Genomic DNA, 22563 nt, shown 5'->3' with positions numbered 1-22563 from the left:
GCCACATCAGCAAAGTTTTTAAAATAGTCCCTATTTGAAAAATAATTATTTGCCTTCTTACCAAACTAACCCTGAATTTGGCCTGCTCTCTAATTTAATATAAATTAAAATTGTCCTTTCATGTGTTATGCTAAAACAAAAAACAAAGCTACGCATTATTTCATTATTTCAAATGTACACATAGAATAAAAAAAAACAAATTCTAAAAAACAATGGATTAGTTAATTGATATGTATTAGTTATTAGTTAATAGATATGGATATGTATTAGTTAATAGATATGGATATGTATTAGTTAATAGATATGGATATGTTAAACTTCCAAGTGCTTTCCTTAAATATAGGCCCACATGATGGGTTTAAGAATAACAGGCCCGGCCACAGGTCGGGCTGCATGGCTAGTGTTATTATTGTTTCTGGTCTGGACGATATGGGACTATAAATTTACCAGCTCAAGACTTTTATGCTCATACACTAATTCAGTAAGTCTATTGCATTTTGAAGGTTCTAATTAGTGGTGTACACAGTTCGGTTCGGTCCGGTTTTGGGTGAAATCTTGGGCCGAACCGTTAGTACTCGGTTCTTGAAAATAGAACCGTTAACAAACCGATGGATCACAAAAATCGGGTGCAGACCGAACTATAAATTTGGTTCAGTTCGGTTTAAAAACCAGTACTTAGACCACTTTTCCAAAAATACTTATTTACCAACTTAAGGCCTGATTTGCATCAAGCCCAAGCCCAAGCCCAAGCCCAAACCCAATATTAGGTTAACTAACCAAGCCTATATATTTATAGACTTGTAATGTTATTATTGTTTCTGGTCTGGACGATGTGGGACTATAAATTTACCAGCTCAAGACTTTTATGCTCTCACACTTAATTATTGACGTATTATGAACTTTTGTGCTAATACACTTTGTTTAGCCGCTTTGTTGAACTCTTCAACAGTTCAACTAGCTCAAAACTAGAACTTTGAGCTTTGTTTTGGTGAATGCGACCAATATAATATACCCATGCTCTTGTCTACATGCTTGACCAACAAAGGAAGAGGACTAGTTTATGGTGGTTGGGTTCAACAACAATTCTTCTTAAGTCATCCTTCAGTGGGGTGTTTTATTGGGTCCTTGTGGGAATCTTTGGTGAGGACTAGTTTATGGTGGTTGGGTTCAACAATACCAACAACAATACTAATACCAATACCACCACCACCAACAACTCTCTCTAGACCACCACCCACAGTCAAGACATTGGTTCTAGTACACTTATACCATTTAACAGTTCAACTAGCTTAGAATGAAATTGGAGCCTTCTAGCTTTGAATTAGTGACCATCATTATATACTTACTCTTGCAATCATTGTGTAAGTACTAGACTGCTTCAACTCTTTTTTCCCCGTCCATATACAAAGCAATAGAACATTTAGTAATTGTTGTGCCACTTGGGTCATGAAACCTTAGACAAACAACTTGACAAAAATCCTTAGACATTGGTTCAAACTCGACAAATTTGTATGGAAGGTCATCAACTGGGCAATGACTTCTTCGCAAGAGTCTCGACTAAATGTAGCTACTAGCAACCACAAGCTCATGCGGTCATGCCCACCTTTTTCTTTGGGTTTGAAAGTCAACGTCGATTGTTTCGAAACTCGTACTGGAAGTCCCATTAAGAACATAATCAAACTCAAATGGGGTCTTACAATAGTTATAGGTAGCACTTAAAGGAACACTACCTTCAACTTTGGCAAAGTGATTTATCCATCTTCTTTCTTCGCTTTTTCACTGCTACCTCGTTTCCTTTAATTCTATCAGGTTCAAGTGTTTGTGTCACATTACCATCTTGTAATTCCAAATTTATTTGATTTACTGAAGAATTTGTGAATCTAAGTTGGAGGGGAAATAGAGAGTGAATAATTAGATTAAGTAAACTACTTATTTGTGAATGCCTTGTTGGTGCACGTGAATAGTTAATTATTTGCTATGGTATTCTTGTTGGTAATAAGGCTATAAAGCGATCTGATGGAGAGTTGGAGATAGAGAAGGTGAGTTGAAATCTTCTTTCTCGGTGGAGGAGGACTAACATTGTCCACAAGGAGAAAATAGAGTTTTAATTTGAGCCATAGAAATTAGAATATCAGATATAATCCAATGGTTGTAGTTAAAACTTAATATAAATATATATACGGTTCGGTTGTTATCAGTTAACTGGGGTATGAAACTGAGAACCGCATCAAAACCCTCGGTTTTTATTTTTAGGAATTGAAAACCGAACTGAGTCTCTTAGGAACCGGAAAAAACAGCCGGTTCGGTTTTGTTTATCGGTTTTCAGTTATTAATGAACAGCTTTTCTAATGCACTTTTATTAAAGTCAGGTGTTAAGTTAGGCAGGTAACACGAGTTGCATAGTCCGAAGAATACTGAACATTATATTTAAAATTAGCATACACCGGCCATAGGATTACATGACTTGCATCGAGATTTTTATAAAGTAGTTTGATGAACGACACTTATATTTTGGAAAATTAATCTTCAGTTACTACTTTCCAAAGCAAAATCTTTCCTTTTGTTAATCTTGTCTTGGCCTCTCTTCAAGTAGTTCTATCCTCTTTATGTTGTCATTGTGTTGTAGGCTTATTTGACCAAGGGCTGAGACCCATTTCTTGTATTTGTGTGCAGTTACGCGTGGTGAAGGCCGACGATGGACTTCAAGAATAACGTTAAGTCTAGAAAACTTAAATTTTCATTCCCACGTGTACATGGTTCCTCAAAGGTCACCTAATTGGCTAATTCCACGTCTCAAGCCACTGACCCACCTAGCTTACAAAAACTATACAAACCAAGATCCTCCTATTGTCTTTCCTCACACCCTTGCTCTCAACTCTTAAGAACCAAAATATTTGATGTCTTCTTCCTCTTCTTCAATGGGTTCAAAGAAGGTTGAAGCCTTTAGGTATCCACCTTTTATTCAAGTTCATGAAGATGGTAGAATAGAAAGAGTTAGACAGGATGTATTCGTTCCACCATCAGTCGATCCATCTACTGGTGTTTCTTCAAAAGATGTTGTAATCCCACCAAAAACTAGTGTTTCCTCTAAAGATGTTGAACTCCCACCAGAAAGTGTGTTATCAGCAAGATTATATCTGCCCAAAGGAGCAAAACCTCATTCAAAACTACCCCTTCTCATTTACTTTCATGGTGGTGGTTTTATCATAGAATCTGCTTTCAGCCCAACATACCACAACTATCTAAATTTGCTAGTTGAAAAAACTAATGTTGTCGCGGTTTCTGTTAATTATAAAAGAGCGCCAGAATACCCTGTACCTATTGCTTATGAAGATTCATGGACTGCAGTTAAATGGGTATTTTCTAATGAATCTGGAGAAGAATGGTTGAGTAACTACGCAGACTTCAATAAAGTTTACATGTCAGGTGATAGTTCAGGGGCAAATCTCGTGCATAATATGGCGATTCGAGCTCATTCTGAACCAAATGACAGGATTAAGTTTAATGGGATCATTCTAGTCCATCCTTATTTCTTTGGTGTTGAACCTATTGAGTCTGAAGGGGAGACGGATGATTTAGGGAAGCTATGGTCTGCAGTTTGTCCAGCGACAAGTGGGCCCGATGACCCGCTTCTCAATCCATTTAAAGATCCAAATTTTTCAAAGGGCCCTTTTTCCAAGGAGGTATGCAAAAGGGTATTGGTGTGTGTTGCTGAGAAAGATATTTTGATACACAGGGGAAGGTCTTATTATCAGGAGTTAAGAAAAAGTGGGTATGATGGAGTAGTGGAGTTTATGGAATATGATGAGGAACATGTGTTCCATCTCCATACACCTGAGCTTGAAAATGCTTGTGATTTTATGAACCGTGTGGTTGCTTTCTTAAGTGCATGAAATTGAGTATTCGATCTCTTCGAGTATAAACTATCACTTTAGTTTGAATAAATCTTGTGCCCTTCTAGTAGTGTAGTAGTCATTCGGAGTCTGTTTGCTAATAAGTCGGTAAGTCTCCATGTACTGTAGTTGTGTCTCTGTGGGATGGAGTGCTGGAGTCAGTTGCTGAGTTGATTGTTTCTCTTGTACTTTGTATTTTCTATTTATAAGTGTCACCATGTGTCCAGGCATCCATACTGATGTTCTATTTAGTTGCTTTTGAATAAATAAATTATTCTGTTACAGGCACTTGTTTTTCTACTGTTGTGGAATGTGAATGTCAATATACTCATGTTTATACAGTAAGTACAGATTATATATATTGGTTTTATCTTATGCCTTCTGAAGATATATGAAGTTAGGCGCAACATTAACTCCTAGTCCTTTACCAATTTTCCCAGAAGACTTACAATGACACGTTATCGCATTCCTCAAATTACACTCTTCTCAAATTACTCTTTCATCCACACTTTCTCTACAAAAATACAGTTTTCCCAAATATATAGACAATGTTCAAGTCAGCAAAGATCAGTACAAGTAGGAAAACAAGCCCATGCACACATGATCACATCTGGGTTCGTACCCACTGTCTATGTAACCAACTGCTTAATCCAAATGTACATAAAATGCTCCTTTCTCCCCTACGCTCATAAACTATTCGATCAAATGCCCAACCGAGACACTGTTTCTTGGAACGCCATGATATTTGGTTACTCTTCATTTGGATCAGATGGTTTGACCCTCGCGCGCTCTTTTTTCGATATAATGCCTGAAAGAGATGTTGTTTCTTGGAATTCCATGATTTCTAGCTACTTGCAACATAAGGATTATGAGCAAGCGGTTTACTTGTTTTTACAAATGGGACAACTGGGTACGTTTCCTGATCGTACCACTTTCGCTGTGCTTCTTAAATCTTGTGGTGCGTTGGTGGATTCTAGTTTGGGAATTCAGATTCATGGTCTTGTTGTGCGGACGGGATTTGACTATGATGTGGTAACTGGCAGTGCTCTTGTTGATATGTATGCGAAATGTAAGAATTTGAGAGCTTCGCACAAGGTTTTCCGCGAAATGCCTGAACGGAATTGGGTTTCTTGGAGTTCAGTCATTGCAGGTTGTGTTCAGAATTTTAGGTTTGTGGAGAGTTTAGAGTTTTTCAAGGAGATGCAACGAGAGGGAATTGGGGTGAGTCAGTCTGCTTATGCTAGTATTTTCAGGTCGTGTGCAAGTTTATGTTCATTGGATTTAGGTTCTCAATTGCATGGCCATGCTTTGAAGAACAATTTTTTGTCGGATGTCATAGTAGGAACTGCAATTCTGGACATGTACGCGAAATGTGATAGTTTAAGAGATGCTCGGAATTTTTTTGAGCTGATGCCACATCATAATTTGCAATCGTGGAATGCTATTATTGTTGGTTGCGCTCGGAGTAATCAAGGTTGTGAAGCTCTGCAGCTATTTCGGCGTATGCAGAGGTCAGGTCTTGGTGTAGATGAGATCACTCTGTCGGGCGTCTTTAGTGCATGTGCAATGGTCCAAGGATATTTGGAGGGGTTACAAATACATGGCTTAGCTATTAAGAGTAACTTTGAATCAAACATATGCGTGGCAAATGCCCTATTGGACATGTATGGAAAGTGTGGAGTTATACCTGAGGCATGCAAAGTGTTTTATGCCATGGACAGAAGAGATGCTGTCACTTGGAATGCAATTATTGCAGCGTACGAGCAGAATGGATGTCAAGAGGAAACACTGTTCTTCTTCAGTTGGATGCTCGGTTCGGGACTGGAACCTGACGAGTTCACTTACGGAAGCATTCTAAAAGCTTGTGCTGGTTTGCGACACCTCGATTATGGATTGGAGGTTCACGACAGAGTTATCAAGTCTGGGTTGGGTTTTGACATTTTTGTTGGTAGTGCTCTGATTGACATGTATTCTAAATGTGGAATGATGGAGGAAGCAAAGAAGCTCCATGATAGAGTGGAAAAACAAACAATGGTATCATGGAATGCGATTATATCTGGGTTCTCTCTACAGAAACAAAGTGAAGAGGCTCAAGATTTCTTTTGTGAGATGTTGGACACTGGTGTGAAGCCTGACAACTTCACCTATGCAACAATTCTTGATACTTGTGCTAATCTTGCTACCATTGGACTTGGAAAGCAAATCCATGCCCAGATTATCAAGCAAGAATTGCAGTCAGATGTATATATATGCAGCACTCTGGTCGACATGTACTCTAAGTGTGGGAACATGCAAGATTCTCGTCTAATGTTTGAGAAAATGCGAGAGCGGGATTTTGTATCATGGAATGCAATGATATCTGGTTATTCACAGCATGGTCTAGGAATGGAAGCACTTCAAATATTTTCGAAGATGCAGTCTGAGAACATAAATCCAAATCATGCAACCTTTGTAGCAGTGCTTCGAGCTTGTGGTTATATGGGTCTGTTTGAGGAGGGAAAGTGTTACTTCCATTCCATGCTCAATGATTATGGTTTGCAACCACAGTTGGAACACTACTCATGCATGGTGGATATTATTGGGCGATCAGGCCAGATCGACGAGGCTTTGAAACTGATTCTTGAGATGCCATTTGAAGCTGATGCTATCGTATGGAGAAGTCTGCTCAGTGTCTGCAGAATTAATGGAGATGTAGAGGTGGCAGAGCTTGCAGCCAGTTCCATTCTTCAGTTAGATCCTCAAGATTCTGCTGCTTATGTGCTGTTGTCCAATGTTTATGCTGAAGCTGGGATGTGGGGTCAGGTCTCAAAGATGAGGCAGATGATGAGGCAAAATGGTCTGAAGAAGGAACCAGGATGTAGTTGGATTGAGGTAAAGAGTGAGGTGAACACATTTCTTGTGGGGGACAAAGTTCACTCAAAAAGTGAAGCGATATATGAGATGTTGGAAGGTCTGATTGGAGAAATGAAGTGGGCTGGGTACGTGCCAGACATGGATGCGGTTGATATTTTGGAAGAAGAAGAACAGCAAGAGATGTTAGAATACATCTCATCACAAGTCCGACTTTGAATGGATAAGTAGAGTGATACTTTGATGGTATATCACCTAAAGAGGTGTTCTACACAACATGATTCTTAAAGATGAGCACGAAAGGCAAAGTTGATGGCAAAGTGAAGGTTGGTTCCAGAGAACGTTAGACATGGGATTATCATTAAGGAGCAAGGGAGAGAACAGGCATATCTTCATTTCGGTAAATACTATCACTAAACTGTTTTTTTAGTTATGAGAGAAGCATCAGATACTATGTTGTATTAGAATTTAGAACCCTACTTTCTTATTGTAACTTGGATCTGAGGTTCTGAACTCATCTTTTGGTGGACATACAAGGGTCTCCAATGAAGAGAATAGGTCCCACACTCCCACCTCAGTTACAAAGGGAAGAGGTTTTGCTAAGCAGAGGCATTTTATCTTATGTGAGCCCTTTACCAGACCAGATGGCTTGTGTCAGGACTCAGGAGTCATCTAGTATAAACTATAAAGGTATCTTAGATTAGTAGATAGATTCAGCTAATCAAATTCTTTTGTTAGCAGAATAAGCCTTTTTGGTCTGGTTTGTTGTTGGTATAGTTATTCCTTATTATATTGAAGCTTTCAAGCCGTTTGTTCTATGTAAAGTCGCCGGAATGTGAATATTCTGAGCTTCAGGGAGCTTGAGAATGTTTACATTTTTGGTATATTGTATTGTACTCATCCTCTTTATGACAAATGATCAGTTTGCCCTGAAATGATCTGCTATACCTTTCAGTTTCAAACTAAACAGATGAGGTAACTCATATTATAAGAGAAGTGGTACCCTGGTCTTGGCATCGACTGGAACCTCAAATGACGCGGTTTTCGTCTGACTGTCCTCAATCTCAACTCAGATATAGGTATGAAGTTTTCTTGTTTTCTCCTCTCAGTGCCAGAAAATCTACTCACTCGATAACCTTTTTACTTTTACAGGTTATGCCATACAGCAGTAGGTGTTTTAATATATTTCCGTGGACTCTTCCTAGTAGTCTCAGTCTCTGCCATCAATGCGAATTTTGAGTGAGAAAAGGTTGGTATGCTGTAATCAATATTCTGATTTAGAGAGTCTCTTACCCAAGTTCTCAAATTGCTCGAATACCTGCCCATCACTTGTTACATACGCAGAAGATTCTGTTTTTCTTACAATTAGTCGTCTGGTGTTTTAGTGTTTCCCCCAGTGGTGCATTGATGAAAAATAAATATTGTGTAATGAGCGAGCGATGGATCTTGCCATATCGTTAGTAGAGTTTGTAACACCACAGGTGATTTCATATAGTTCTTGTTTTTGCATCAAAGATCTTCACTGAGATGTGTAGCAAGGTCATGAAGCTAAAGTGATCCATAATTCATATAAGAAATCCAACTTTGTCTAAATTTAAGGTTTTTTTTTTTATCCCATGGATCCATAATTTCCTAATTCCATTACATTTCTTAGTTTCCTTAATAAAGTGGATCTCTTAAATGTCAAAGATTGTGGGGGCTTGGTAATTTTTTATTTTCTTGAGGGACTTTCTCTCTGCCAACTTTAGTACAGTATATTTCTAATAATAAGTTGGTACAAAAACTGGACTTAATGATGTCTAGTATACTTTCACTGACGTGGCTTTAGGAAAACTCTGGTGTAAAACGTAGTTATCTACTTTCAACCTAGATTCAGACAGGGTACTGTCATATCAGTGTGCAGGTATGCACTCTCACATTATCTCATAACATTGAGTTAAGTGTATATTGTGGGATTGTGTGAAATATCAGCGGTGTGTATTCAGCAAGGGCATACTAACTCTTAGATATGTTTATAGAAATTGTAATAACCACCATTTTTTTAAAATAAATTCTCCTTGATTCCTTTTGTACATTTTTTGAGATCATCTTTCATTTATTGTGGTTGGAATGACACCATGATATTTTCTGTTTTGGCTGATGTTGAGCACTTCCGAAGGGCATTTTTGTTCTTTGACACAGATGGGAGTGGGTATATTGAACGAGAAGAGCTTTGTGCAGCTTTAGTAGATGAATCTGGTGAAGTGGATATTGAAGTATTGAATGACATAATAAATGAAGTTGATACAGACATGGTTTGTCGTTTTGCTTCATGTGGTTTTCAGGATTCAGACATTCAGTCTTTTGTGTCCTCTTCATATTTCTCCTAACATTGTCCGTGTGTACTTGTGTTTTAGGATGGATGTATAAGTTATGAAGAATTTGTTGCAATGATGAAAACTGGAACTGACTGGAGGAAGGCTTCTCATCACTATTCAAGAGAGAGGTTTAAGAGCTTGAGTCTACTTGATGAAGGATGGTTCTCTGAAGGTGGGTGATGGGGTAAATTTTCAAGATACAGTCTCCTGATATATATATATATATATATGTGGAGAAGAGTGGAACTTGTTTGTTTGTGCTGCTGGGATCCATAGCTTTCAAATCAAACCGAAGCAACTTTCATCTTCGACGCATTTGAGGTGCAAAAAGTAACGCTGGAGAATATTGATCCATGATACTCTGAGTTCGTATGAGCTTGGGTGAGTGTCCAATAAGGTGGGTGACAGATCTTGGTTTAGTGTTTTGGCTTTGTAAAGTGGCAGTAAGGTGGGTGACAGATCTTTGGTTTAGTGTTTTGACGTAAGTGGTGGGGAAAGGAGCTTAGGTGACCACTCTTTTTTGAATTTAAATCACGTATGACTTGTAAAGGTGTTACACTGTGTTTGATTTGCCTCTACCATCTATGTTGTTTCTAAGTTGTGCAGTGATGAGATTAAGTTGTATGTTTTGCTTTGCAAAGAGTGAAAATCTTTTGTTGAATCCATAGATATCAAAGCTCAACCAATTTCTCATGGCAGAGGGTATCCAATTGCACTTTCTAATTGCACAAAAGAATTGGATGTTTTCTTCTGTATGCATTGTGCTGAACTTATTCTTATCTTTAGTATTTGCCTATTTGGAGTCTCGCATTGGACAGTTTGAAATCTTTGTAATCAAGTTATCTTCGTGGTGACCAAGCACTCAATACACACTGGTAACTGAAAGAACTACATAGTGTCCGAAAGGATATTTTTTTATCTGCACTCTACAGGAGCTATGAAAGAGCTTTCCGGCGCCTATGATGTATTGTGTGAAGGACCTCCCATCTCCCGTTGAGTTCTGGAATTACTGGATCTGATTTGGTTGGTTTCATTAATCACTTCATCCTGATATCGTACTATTTTAGACAACAGTTTGAATCTTTTTCAAAGGTTAGTGTCGTTTAAATGTTCTATACATGTTCTGTGAACATAGCCTGTAAAGGACATCCCACTAGACATGTGATGTACACAAGCCCATGTTCTGTGAACATAGCCTGTAAGGGACATCCCACTAGACATGTGATGTGTACAAGCCCACAATCCCCACATGCAACGACTCCTTTAGTATGGCTTGATCCCATATATATGAATACTCGTCACACTTGAGGCCGACTCAGACACTCGCCATACTCAAAAACTCGCATACATATCAACACTAGCGACTTGTCACTCAGTTCCATCTCGTGCAATCATCACTTGCCGATATCATCATTACTACTATTATCCTTAAGTCTAATTTCCGTTGTAATATATAAACCATTACAGTCATTCACCATTATTACGGAGTACTCATCATTATTACACCCTATGCCAGCTTAGACAAGCCTAGACACCTATGGCTACTATCTACGTGCCCATTTGAGGAAGCATGTCATTTATGCCCCTTTGAGAAAACATGTCATTCATTTCGACCACATTTGTACTCATTAGTACACGTGTCGCGTTTGATGTACATTTTTAATACCTATAAAAGTCACTCCCAAGAACTATGTATGAGTTGATTCCAATCTAGTTATTGATTATAATCAAAATTACTAACTCAACCTTCATTACCATTTCCTCTGTCATTACTATAACTTAAGAGCTAAGTCTTAATTTAGTGTAATATCCTAATAATCCTTTAGGATAAATTTAAATATTTACATAGCCCATGGTGTGGCGTTCAATTTTTTTTGAGACTAAAATTTATAATAATAAAAATAATTAAAAATACACATAATTAACCGAAATGCACTGCTCTCCTCACGCTCTTATTACAATGGCAGTATATGGCAGTATACTAGCATAGAGTAAGGAGATACATCTTCAAAAAAAAACAAAGAAAAAGAAGCCTAATCTAAACTGTCGAGTGCTTCATCAATCACGAGTTTGTTGTTTTTTTAAGTCTCTCAAGTCCTTTCCTCTAAATTCAATCCTTAGAGTGGGTCATGAAAGTAAAAGGCCCGAACCCATATAGAGCTAAACAGAGCAAAATCTTATCCTGAACACTAAAACCATTTTTGCTTCTCTCGGGGGATGGGACATTCGCACCCGATCAAATTTTGGGGGAAGGTAAAAAGTTTTGAATTAAAGATTAATGAGGGTGTGTTCACATAGCACCACTTTCGAAGTCCTTGCATTCTCCTAGGAGGGTGACTACACCATGGTCCAAAATATCGCCGAGATATCCGATATCTCGCCGATATATCTCGGTAAATTGGTACACCGATATCGATATTTCTGACATATATCCACCGAATATTGAACTCATTTTTTTCTGAGATATATCGGAATTTCCGATATGAAAGTTTATATCGCCAATATAATCGATATTTCCGAGATAATCGATATATATCAGTTGACTTTTTGACCAATTATTTATTGAAATTTCCGAAATATCCGAAATATCCGAAATATATCGACGAGATATCCGATATTTTAGAAACTTTGGACTGGTCACAAAAAAAACCGAGATATCCGATATATATCGGTTTTTGAGTACACCGATATATTAACCGATATCGAAATTTTGGGCCTTGGACTACACTACCACATCGCCATTACAAAAAGAACATCCAAAGTCGGCTGTGATTTGTGATTGGCTGGTGGAGAGAGAGAAAAGAAGAGAGAGAGAGAGTTTGACCACCAAACAATCAGAGTTGATTTAGGACGTGTTTTTTGTGGGCCATGTGTGTTAGTTTTATCTTTCTCCTAATCCTCCTGTGAATAATGCTGTGCTCATGGAGTCCCTAGTTGGTAAATTTGGAGATGGGAATTATTGGAACCAGAATCCATTGGGTATAATTCAGTTTTAATTTTGAAATATTAGATACAGTAATATATTTGCTATACGGAAAATATTCGTGTATAATTCGATTTTCTCTAATAAAAATTCGTAAACATAAACCACTTTCATTTCACAAAATATAGGACAAAACCATACACAATTACTTATATGTGTTTGTTAAATTTTAACTCATGGAAAGGAAAGGAAATAAAATGGGTGGTCCACTATGGAATAGAATGGAAATGAAATAATTTTAAATTGATTTTCTGGGGAAAGGAAAGAAAAACTAGGGGAAATGAATAAATGTTTGTTTTTACAAAAAGCTATGGAAACATAAACCTATTTATTTATTTCCTTTCCTTTCCTTTCCACAAAATTTTCAAGGGGTTAATTTTTAAAAGACACAAAACCTTTTATATATTTGGAAAGACAAAACCTTTAAAAAATACACATTCTCTTATTTTCATTTAATTTTCCATATGTTTCCATCATAACAAACACACCCTAAATGTTCTAAGTAGAATTTTAATATACATACTCATTTTGAACCACCAATCCACCATACTAAACAAATAGGTTTTTTTTTTTCAAGATTTTTTTTTTTTAAATTGCCAAAATTTTGGACCGAATTATTTCTGAATCCGAACTTTAACCGTGTAGAACTTTTTGATCCTAAATTACTCCGGAATCCAAATAATAACAGAATAATTCGTTTTTCGAAGATACTTAAAAAATTCGCGTTAGGCACGCGAATTAAACGCGAACTTACTAACAGGTTTATGTTATGGACTACATGAGTACTAGACTTGTGTACTAATTAATAAATGAGTGTTTAACTTCGACTACTTGCTCAGTTGCTCTACGCCTACCCTTTGGAATTTCCATTTGCATGTTCATCAATGGATTCTTCTTCCCGCTCAACTTCTTCAAAGAAATCCCTACAATCTTCTTTCAGTTCTAAACTCAATCTCACTGATCATGAATCAGACTCACCAACAGAGTTCAAGCATGATCTCTCTCAACTAGAAAAGAACAAATGGGAAAGAACCATCTTCGGTAAGCTTCTAACACCAAAACCCAATAATCTTGATTCTAACCACATCTTAGATCAGCTTTGCATGCAATGGCAACCAAAAGCTGGTATTAAAACCTCATGTGTAGCAGCAAAAACATTTCTTTTTGAGTTCACTGATGTTGAAGACATGAACTTTGTTCTTAAACAAGGTCCATGGCTTATAAATGGTGATATTGTATCTGTTAAAAAATGGCAAGAAGATGTTCCATTAAAAAGGATGGGGTTTCATTTAGTTACATTTTGGGTGCAAATACATGGGCTTCCTTTAGAAAGGGTTACTAGTTCAGTTGGTTATGAGTTGGGTCCCAAAATTGGCGAAGTTGATGAGGTTGATGATCAAAATAACTTTGATGATGATGGGCCTTTTCTGAGAGTTAGAGTTGTTATTAATACTGAAAAGCATTTGAAATCTGTGTTGAAAGTGAAAGGTAAGAATGATTTTGTACTTAAAGTTAGTTTGAAGTATGAAAGATTGGAAAACTACTGTTCAAAATGTTCAAAAATTGGACATAACAAGTCTGAGTGTGAAGAAGAGTATTCTCTTTCAATTTCACAGGAGACGGAATGCACTACTGGTTCTTCTAAAAGATCAAGTTGTCATTCATCTTTGAGATCTAGTAGTGTCTCTAGAAGATCAGATTTAAGGGGTATAACACCACTTCTTAAGATTCCAGTGAAGGTGAATAATGAGACAACATCCCAATCTGAACATAGTGTTGAGAAGGCGGAAGATTGTGTGAATGGTTCGGCACACCATAGCGTTAATGTTGTGGCGCATGCTAATTCTGGGGAGCAAAGCGAGGTGTCAAAGACGGTAGTAGGAACAGCTGGAAATGATAGTGTGAATGATGTGGCGCATGTTAGTTTTGGGGAGCAAAATGATACGATGGAAGGAGCAGCTGGTAATGACAATGCTACCATAGAGATGGAACGTGTGTCAGTGGAAAAGACAGGACACTCTGAAGATTTGAATATAGAAATGGCGATTTCAGGCAATGATGGTGGGTTCACTGATGTGGTGAACGATAGTGTTAATGCTGAGGCGGCTGTTAGTTCTGGGAAGCAACTTCAAATGGTGGAAGTAGAAGCAGCTCGTAATGAAGATACTAACATGGAGTTGGAACATGTGTTAGTGGAAAAAACGGCACAATCAATCTGAACCATTGAATAGGGAGAATGCAATCACACATAGTGAAGAAACAGGACAATCTGAACCTATGGAGGAGCAAAATGCAATTTCAGCTAATGATGGAGGGTCTCGTTTAAATGTGGGTGTGGAGAAGGATGTAGTTGTGGGAGACAAGGAAGGCGTAGATGAAGTTTTGACCAATGAAGTAAAAAAGAAATTGAAAATAGAGGACTGTACTTCGGAAGAGGAGTCATCTGTTGAGGGGAGTTTTTTTGGCAATTCAACTGAGGTGGCGCTGAGTGATGAAGAGGAGAAATTGCTACCAAATAGGAGTTCCAAATCTGTTAATGATGGAGTTGAAAAGAATGGAAGAATGATGTCTTTCATCGACTACATCTTAGAAGAGGAGAAAATCCAAAAGGAAAGGGAGGCTGAACAGGTACAATCTTTACCTCACATTTTCAATATTTCTATTAACGTACTGAATTTTGATGTATGTATATATCTAAATATTATTACACAATAGTTGATGTTGAGAGTAGCTTTGCCTTAGATTCATATTCATTTGTGCAATTGTTAGACGCTTTTGTGTCCAACTAAGAGCATCTAATTGACATACGATCATCAATAAGATTTTGATGCCATTTAATTAAACTTGCAAGTTGATTATAAAGTTAGTTTTGTCATGTATGCTGGGATTTTTAGAGTTCATAGAGCCTGTTCAACTTGTTCCTAGAGTCAGGCCCTTGAGCTGTGACCCTATGCCCTAAGGACTATGGGATTACGAATTGAAGTATAATTGACCCGGCTCTGCCCTCAAAGCAAGAGGGCCTTAACAATTTTACCCGGCCTAATTTAAACCCCTCCAGTATGTTGCATAGTCCAGCTCAGCATAACACAAATTAGAGTCCAAGTCCAACTTGGTTTGTTAACTAAACTACTAAACCACAATCCAATTTCTCTAATCGCAACCAATAGAAATCTAGCAATCCAATCAGCACCTCCACTTTAAAAAAACATCTCATCCGTCGATTCGTTTTCACAAAAGAACGTACTTAATGTTTCCAACTCAGCAAAACACAAATAAAAGTCCAAGTCTAAGTTGGTTTTACCAACACAACCACAATCCACTCTCTTTCTTCTTAACCAATAGAAATCCAGCATTCCATCTCCACGATCCGCACCAAACCTCAAAACCACATCTCACCCATCCATTCCTTTACAGAAAACACACTTTTACTCAAAACCAACCCTACGATAGCATAACAAGAAAAACACAATGAAACTAAATCGTGGCCGTTAATTCAAAGCGCAAAGACCGTTTAAAACCATCATTATAGCCGACTCAAATGGTTATAAATACACCACAATCAGTTCCAAGATAGAAAATCTTTTTCCTGTATTTCACTTTTCACTTTTCCAAGGCCAACAAATTTTCTTCTCTCAAAAAACTCAGAGGTAAGTTTATTCTCCCTTTAATAACTCTCATCTTCTTTTAATCTTGTTTGGTTCTTGTTTTAGGGTTTAATTAATTCTTGTTGTTGAATTGGGTTTTGTAGATGGCACGTACAAAGCAAACTGCAAGGAAATCAACGGGAGGAAAGGCACCAAGGAAGCAGCTTGCTACCAAGGTATGTTCCAATAACAAGAAATTTTCATACCCATTGTTGAATTTGTTGTTTAAATGGTTAAAGATTGAATCTTTATTGTTTTTTGAATGATAGGCTGCAAGGAAATCTGCACCAACAACTGGAGGAGTGAAGAAGCCACATAGATATCGTCCAGGAACAGTTGCTCTCCGTGAAATCAGGAAGTATCAGAAGAGTACAGAGCTTTTGATAAGGAAATTGCCATTCCAGAGGCTAGTTCGAGAAATTGCACAGGATTTCAAGACTGATTTGCGTTTCCAGAGTCATGCTGTTTTGGCTTTGCAAGAAGCAGCTGAAGCATACCTTGTTGGCCTGTTTGAGGATACTAACCTTTGCGCAATCCACGCTAAGCGTGTAACAATCATGCCAAAGGATATCCAGCTTGCAAGAAGGATCAGGGGTGAAAGGGCTTAAGCTGATGTGTTGTGGATGTTTGTAGTAGTAGTAGTAGTAGTAGTTTTTTGATGTTTTGTTTTAGAATTTTAGGTGGAGAATCGGTAGTAGTGGGAATGAAAGTGTAATTCTGGTATTTATTTTGTGGTGAACAATGGGTTCTCTTCTGTGTTTATCATAATATGTTTTTGGATATATTCATTAACTTAAATGGAAATTAGTCGTCTAATTCTGTTTGCAATTTCTCTTTACATTATTTGCATACTAGTTAGTGCCCGTGCCAATCGGCGTTTAAAACAAAAAAATATTTAACACATAACATTGCGTTCCAAAGGATATTTCCATGGTAGCATGGATCGATCTGAGGTTATGGTAATTTTATGCGTTTTATTTTTCACAAACCAACTTAATATACATTACATAATACCCTTTAACAAATAGAATGAGAAACTTTTTACATTTTGATAATTTAACAGAGAGAATGATAAACAAATAAGTGGAGAGATTTGAATAAAAAGTATCTCCGTTTTGTTAGAAATTGAATCCTAAAATGCCCCAAAATTTCTTAAAATATAGGATTCGATTTCTAACACTTTCGTATTTGGGAAATCTAATTAAAATATTTTGAATGTTTAGTTCAAGTCTGGTTAAGGATTCTTCAGTCGAGCTAGATGGAAACAAAAATTGTTTCCATCTTAACAGCTCACTACATCCATTAGATTTGACATCTGTCCAAATTTGAGGCTGAAGAGGGTAATTTGGTCATTTTAGTTTAAATCCAAAAACCGCCGGACTCTTCCTTCCTCTCCCAACAAAATCAAACCAGACTATTTCGTGATGGGTTTAATTTAAGTGCTTTTGATTTATGTAAGTGTTTCTGATTTACGTGTCAATACTATAGAATGACAGTTTTTGTTTCTTCTATGTACGCAATACTTTCCATTAGATTAAGATGCTTGTTTGGTGGTCACTCTAAAAAAATCGGAAACGATCCAACCCAAAAAAATAAATGAAGTTTGTGATATAGTGAGTCGAACCTGTGACCCACATGGAAACAAAAGTTGTTCCCATTAGTGCCAGATTCTAACAATTCAAATTAGAGTACAGTAGTCGTTAGATTTTCCTCAAATAAATCTGGACCATCCTTTGCGTGTTATTTTGTCTTTTAGTAAAAAAAAAAAAACCCCTATTTTATTAGATAGATTGTACTTGTGGTTGTGTTAAATTAAATTTGTTCTCAAACAAAAGATTGGGATGCATTTTAATTTGAGAAAAAAACCACTATTGGGCAGCTTACTAGATATCGTTGCCTAAAACAAAAGTAAAACAAAATTTAATGTTGTATCTGTTCGGTTTCCTTTTATGAAGTTGTTAACGTGCTAAATAGGAAAAGGTATATTTTGTACTGCCATGGGAATGTGGTCATATTGCGTGTACTAGACAAATTTGAACCTCGGCTCAAATTCCGAATTGAAGACACATATGGTCGTTCACCTCTACTGGCTAACTCTTTGCAAATGGAATTCCCTCTATAGAAACTACACTTTTTTCAAACAACCCCTCAACCGTTGCTTTATTAGGAATTTCTCCACTAATGACATTTACTCATGCAATGTAAAGATTGGACACTATGGGCGTTCTGGAAAAATCGAAGCAGCTCGAAAACTATTTGACAAAATGCCTTCAAGAGATGTCGTCACGTGGAATGCTATGGTCACTGGTTACTGGCAAAATGGTTTTATGGAGGAATCGAAAAAGTTGTTCATGGTAATGCCAGAAAGGAATGTGGTGTCATGGAATTCAATGATTGCGGGTTGTGTAGAGAATGAGAGGATTGATGAAGCTTGTGATTATTTTCACGAGATGCCCAGGAGGAATACTGCTTCGTGGAATGCTATGATATCTGGTTTTGTTAGGAGTGGTCGGATTGAGGAAGCTACTAGGCTTTTTGAGGAAATGCCGGAGAGGAATGTGATTTCGTATACTGCAATGATGGATGGATATGCTCAGAAAGGGCACGTCGAGCGAGCTAGGAGTTTATTTGATCGGATGCCTAACAAAAATGCTGTTTCTTGGACTGTTATGATCAGTGGCTATGTCGAAAATGGGAAATTTGATGAAGCGAAGGCATTATTTGGAATGATGCCTGAAAAGAATGTTGTTGCTATAACAGCTATGATCACAGGGTTTTGTAAGGAGGGAAATATGGAGAGTGCAAGAAGACTTTTTGAAGAGATAAGGAATAAGGATATTATCTCGTGGAATGCCATGATTGCAGGTGCTATTTCAAAACCTATTGAATCACATATTTATCATATGGAATATGCCCCTGAGTACGTCGTTAAGAACATTTGGTTAGTCTGGTCCACAAATAATTTTTGTTTCGAGTTGAGGCTCATCTCTAATCAATTTCTTTAAGTTCCTATAACTACTCGTGTCTCCAATGTTTTTGAAAGAAATGAATTTTAAGTTTTTATTAATACATAAGTTCTACATTGCACAGGCTATGTGCAAAATGGGAATGGTGAGGAAGCATTGAGCATGACTTCAGGAATGCTTGAAACGGGTATGAAGCCTGATCACTCGACGTTTCTTTCTGTTCTTTCTGCTTGTTCTAGTCTTGCATCTTTAAAAGAGGGAAGGCAGATTCATGTACATGTCATTAAGGAAGGCTTTGAGTCAAACCTATCTGTATGTAATGCCTTAATTACAATGTACAATAAAGGTGGTAGCATCCCTGACGCGGAAGTTGTTTTTCAACAAGTTGACAGTCCAGACCTTGTCTCATGGAACACCATCATAGCTGGGTATGCACATCATGGACACTACGACAGAGCCCTGAGTTCATTTGATGAGATGGGATTGAATGGTCTTAAACCAGATGGAATAACCTTCCTCAATATCTTGACTGCATGTGGGCATGCAGGGAAAGTTAAAGAGAGCATGGATTGGTTTGGCATAATGGCTAATGACCATGGGATTGCACTCAGAGCTGAACATTATGCATGCATGGTTGATATCCTATGTCGAGCAGGACAGTTAGAGAAGGCGTGCATGATAATTTTAGGAATGCCATTTGAAGCAGATGCTGGGGTTTGGGGTGCTCTTCTTGCTGCTTGTCGGGTTCATTCAAATGTGGAACTGGGAGAGTTAGCAGCAACAAGACTTATAGAGCTGGAGCCTCAAAATTCAGGGACATATATTATGATGTCCAATATATATGCAGCTGTTGGCATGTGGAATAAAGTTACAAGTATGAGGAGCTTGATGAAAGTTCAAGGAGTTAAGAAGCAACCAGGGTACAGCTGGATTGAGGTAGGAAGTAGATTGCATATGTTTTTGGGAGGGGATATATCACATCCAGAGATAGATAAAATTTACTCAGAGCTCAAATATATTTTATTGCAGATGAAGGTGGCAGTTGATTATGGAGATAATTTACTTTAGCACATTGCAAAAAAATTCCGTCTCTGGTTCCGGCATTAATAGGTTATACGTTATTGGATCAAATTAGGCTGGACAAGTTGGAAAAAGATAAGAATACAACAACATTGTTCTTTGTGAAGGTCGAGATGCATGTTGCTCTAAAGATGGATACTATTCGTTTGTAACTATTTCTAATTATTATGGAAAACATCATACTCTACAGTGTGTGGTTACATCAGAAGTTAAGGAATGGACTATAGATGTTGAGATTGATTTTCATCTAACGTCCCTACTTGTATAGAAGTAAAAGAAGGTGAGATTTTGGTAAAGAAATTTCATCACTGGAAGTATTACTGGTTACGAGAAATTAATATTTAGGGAGTTTTTTTAATGGCAAAGGGTCAGAAGGTCCTCAAAGTTGAGTGGATCACTGACATGAAAAGGTGCAGTCAATGTCCTAAGCCATGAGGTACACACATTCTGGTCCTTTCGTCTTTAATTACTAATATGAAACTTAGAAGAAGACAGAAGTTTGTTATGTAAAGATGTGCTGAGATTGATCACTTGCAACAAAAAATGGCATATGTATTAGTAACAGTTAGAGGCTAAGAGCTGTTAGATCAATTAAAATCCAGAGGGATAAAGGAGCACAATCAGTTAGTCTAGATGCTTGTAACTATGCAACTGATGATTGTGTTACTTACTTTTGCAGAATTGGTAATATGTTGTATGTGGAGTGTAAAGTACTCTTTGAGTATTGAAGTTTGCGTGCTTCATTACTCAGAATTTATCAATGTAATGAGGTTTAAGTAATCTTTGAATATTGAAGTTTGCGTCGTCTATGACTCGAAACAAAATGACGTGTAAAATGTTTCTTGTGTATGACCTATTTTTGAATTTCTGAAGGTGTTGGGAAGAGCATGCAACTTATTATTGATTTATATATGTTTTTTCCTTCTTTTGTAATTTTAGACCGCTGATTTTATTGTTTCTACTGTTCGATTTATATGTACCTATAGTACTATACTACTCTGTAGTTGCAGAACTTCTGTGGTACAAGTTTTTCCTTCCTTCCCACCAAAAAGGTAGAGAATATGAATAATTGAGGGTGTTTTCCCAGAGGAGCTGCTGACTTGAAATTTCTGTACTGTTAGTTCAAGTTTGAACTTGTTTGGGAAAGACTTGGTAAACAAGTAAGTGTGCATAATGCAGCAAGAGATCACTGTTTGGATAGAAAAAACATGTGTCAAGAGATTGGGAAGTTTGTTTAGGAGTAACTGAAATTGGTGACGAACTATGGAGAACTTAGTTGAGTTATACTGTTTCTTTTGGTCATCTGTTCCTTGTCATGAAGTTAGTTTTGTATGGAGATTATTTCCGGGCTAGGTTTTGATGCTATCTCAAGTTTGGAATCATTCTCAGAAAACAGAACTGAATAGATGAGAAACGACCTTCAAGACACTTCAATGTCAGAAGACATAGGTGTAGATAATTCAATTGAATAATATGATTGTTCGGTTGACCACAGACATTTGGAAGCACTTGGTTAGTGTTCAGTTTGAACAATACAACATCCTAAGTTAAGGCAATTCAGCAAAGTCGGCACGCACTTGGATGTACAGAATATGTTGACACCCATATTTACTTAGTCGTAACAAAGTAGTAAGCTGATACAATGTTTCAGATGAAAGCATAAGTGATGTAGAACATTAGTTGTTATTGTCAGTGTCATGGGCATGCGCCCTTAGTTGAGTCAAAGCCCATGGTTTGAGTCCATTAGTTAGTTGTGACACATGTCGTGTTTCGATTGGTTTATGCTTTCTAGGGTTAGTATAAATAAGAGCTTATAATTAGGGTTTCAGGGAGTTGTTTTTAGTTGTGTTTATGTGTGTTATGAATTATTGAGTGATTATCAATAAAGGTGAAACTTTTAGGGTTTTATAAAGTGTAAATTTTGATTAAGTGTTGCTTCTGCTATTTCAATCTACATTATTTGGTATTAGAGTGGGTTAATTTTTGGGAGATTGGTGCAAAAACACTGTTCATAGTACTGTTCACCGAATACTGTTTATGGTACTGTTTCACCGCGAATCCAATTTTATTATTGTAAATCAAGATATGTCTACAACGTCAGAGATGAAAAATTCATGGAGAACTCATGGATTCATATTAACCCCTAGAGTACGGGTTGCTCGATTAGAAGAGTGGAGAGAAGCCTTGATGCAAAACAGGTTTGATCGATTAGAAGAAGTGACTAGTCGACTTAGGGAGGCTATGATGGAGCTTTTGCAGCCCAAACCCCTAGCATTGGTGGAGCTTCTATAGCCCAACATAAAACACCGGTTGTTGTTGATGACAACAAAGAGAAGGAAAGAATTTATGAAGTCGTTGTATCATGTCTTGAGTGTGATAACAAATGAAATCAGCAGGTTCATCACTTTCATTTGCAACAAAGACGTCTTGCTGACCAGATCTATGAAGGTCTTATTCATCGAATTCAGCAAGCATAAAGTGATGGTTATATTGATCCTTTTCTAACCAATTTTGAGAAGGTTTTTGCTCGCAGCCACAAAACACTTCAACGTATACTTCGTGACTTTCAATATCCGTTGTGTTTTAAGAAAGGAGTACTAGCAACATTGTGGTGTCATGTTATTCGTTTGAGCCGATATTTGGGCAAGATTCGAGGTCGAATTCCTTAGAACCTCGGGAGGGTGACATATACAAAATTGAAATTTGAAGAATTTTTGCATATTGGTGGGTTTTCATGTCAACAAGCTTGTGGACAAGCTTCTTCAACATGGGGAGAGTGATGTAGAACAT

General features: G+C 37.4%; 4 protein-coding genes and 1 pseudogene across 8 annotated transcripts; all 5 read left to right on the top strand.

Moving 5' to 3' along the window:
• Positions 1-2897: 2897 nt before the first annotated feature.
• Positions 2898-4181, top strand: LOC147501956 (putative carboxylesterase 2 pseudogene; annotated as a pseudogene). Its single transcript, XR_015221517.1, has one exon. The product of XR_015221517.1 is annotated as a putative carboxylesterase 2 pseudogene (transcript).
• Positions 4182-4195: 14 nt separating this feature from the next.
• On the top strand, positions 4196-9793 carry LOC147501955 (Pentatricopeptide repeat (PPR) superfamily protein). Of its 3 annotated transcripts, none has more exons than XM_086606939.1 (5): positions 4196-7143; positions 7699-7822; positions 7896-7992; positions 8925-9037; positions 9140-9793. In XM_086606939.1, the coding sequence occupies exon 1, from the start codon at positions 4344-4346 to the stop codon at positions 6960-6962; it is 2619 nt and encodes an 872-aa protein (XP_086463065.1). In that variant the 5' UTR covers positions 4196-4343; the 3' UTR covers positions 6963-7143; positions 7699-7822; positions 7896-7992; positions 8925-9037; positions 9140-9793. The 3 variants fall into 3 exon arrangements, with proteins under 3 accessions (XP_086463065.1, XP_086463066.1, XP_086463067.1); XM_086606941.1 differs by adding an exon at positions 7281-7433 and having other exon boundaries at positions 4246-7143; positions 7896-9037; XM_086606940.1 differs by lacking the exon at positions 8925-9037.
• A 3095-nt stretch (positions 9794-12888) lies between these two features.
• On the top strand, positions 12889-14489 carry LOC147501954 (uncharacterized). The gene has a single exon (XM_086606945.1). It carries the CDS (start codon positions 12968-12970, stop codon positions 14300-14302), a length of 1335 nt encoding a protein of 444 aa, XP_086463071.1. The 5' UTR covers positions 12889-12967; the 3' UTR covers positions 14303-14489.
• Positions 14490-14900: 411 nt separating this feature from the next.
• Positions 14901-16543, top strand: LOC147501953 (histone H3.3). The gene is made up of 3 exons (XM_086606946.1): positions 14901-15730; positions 15832-15903; positions 15997-16543. Exons 2-3 carry the CDS (start codon positions 15832-15834, stop codon positions 16333-16335), a joined length of 411 nt encoding a protein of 136 aa, XP_086463072.1. The 5' UTR covers positions 14901-15730; the 3' UTR covers positions 16336-16543.
• Positions 16544-17144: 601 nt separating this feature from the next.
• Positions 17145-20580, top strand: LOC147501952 (pentatricopeptide repeat-containing protein At5g56310-like). Of its 2 annotated transcripts, XM_086606942.1 has the most exons (3): positions 17627-18592; positions 18818-19629; positions 19723-20580. In XM_086606942.1, the coding sequence occupies exons 1-3, from the start codon at positions 17797-17799 to the stop codon at positions 19759-19761; spliced, it is 1647 nt and encodes a 548-aa protein (XP_086463068.1). In that variant the 5' UTR covers positions 17627-17796; the 3' UTR covers positions 19762-20580. The 2 variants fall into 2 exon arrangements, with proteins under 2 accessions (XP_086463069.1, XP_086463068.1); XM_086606943.1 differs by having other exon boundaries at positions 17145-18592; positions 18818-20580.
• Positions 20581-22563: the final 1983 nt, after the last annotated feature.

This window comes from Coptis chinensis, chromosome 4, assembly GCF_015680905.1.
Source record: "Coptis chinensis isolate HL-2020 chromosome 4, ASM1568090v1, whole genome shotgun sequence".
Taxonomy (NCBI): Eukaryota; Viridiplantae; Streptophyta; class Magnoliopsida; order Ranunculales; family Ranunculaceae; genus Coptis; species Coptis chinensis.
This window is presented reverse-complemented; position numbering and strand designations above follow the sequence as displayed.

Coding starts and splice junctions, on each gene's coding strand:
- LOC147501953 (XM_086606946.1), top strand. CDS start 15,832: ATGGCACGTACAAAGCAAACTGCAAGGAAATCAACGGGAGGAAAGGCA. Junction 15,904..15,996: donor GGAAGCAGCTTGCTACCAAG/GTATGTTCCAAT, acceptor TTTGAATGATAG/GCTGCAAGGAAATCTGCACC.
- LOC147501952 (XM_086606943.1), top strand. CDS start 17,797: ATGGTCGTTCACCTCTACTGGCTAACTCTTTGCAAATGGAATTCCCTC. Junction 18,593..18,817: donor GTGGAATGCCATGATTGCAG/GTGCTATTTCAA, acceptor TACATTGCACAG/GCTATGTGCAAAATGGGAAT.
- LOC147501955 (XM_086606940.1), top strand. CDS start 4,344: ATGACACGTTATCGCATTCCTCAAATTACACTCTTCTCAAATTACTCT.
- LOC147501954 (XM_086606945.1), top strand. CDS start 12,968: ATGGATTCTTCTTCCCGCTCAACTTCTTCAAAGAAATCCCTACAATCT.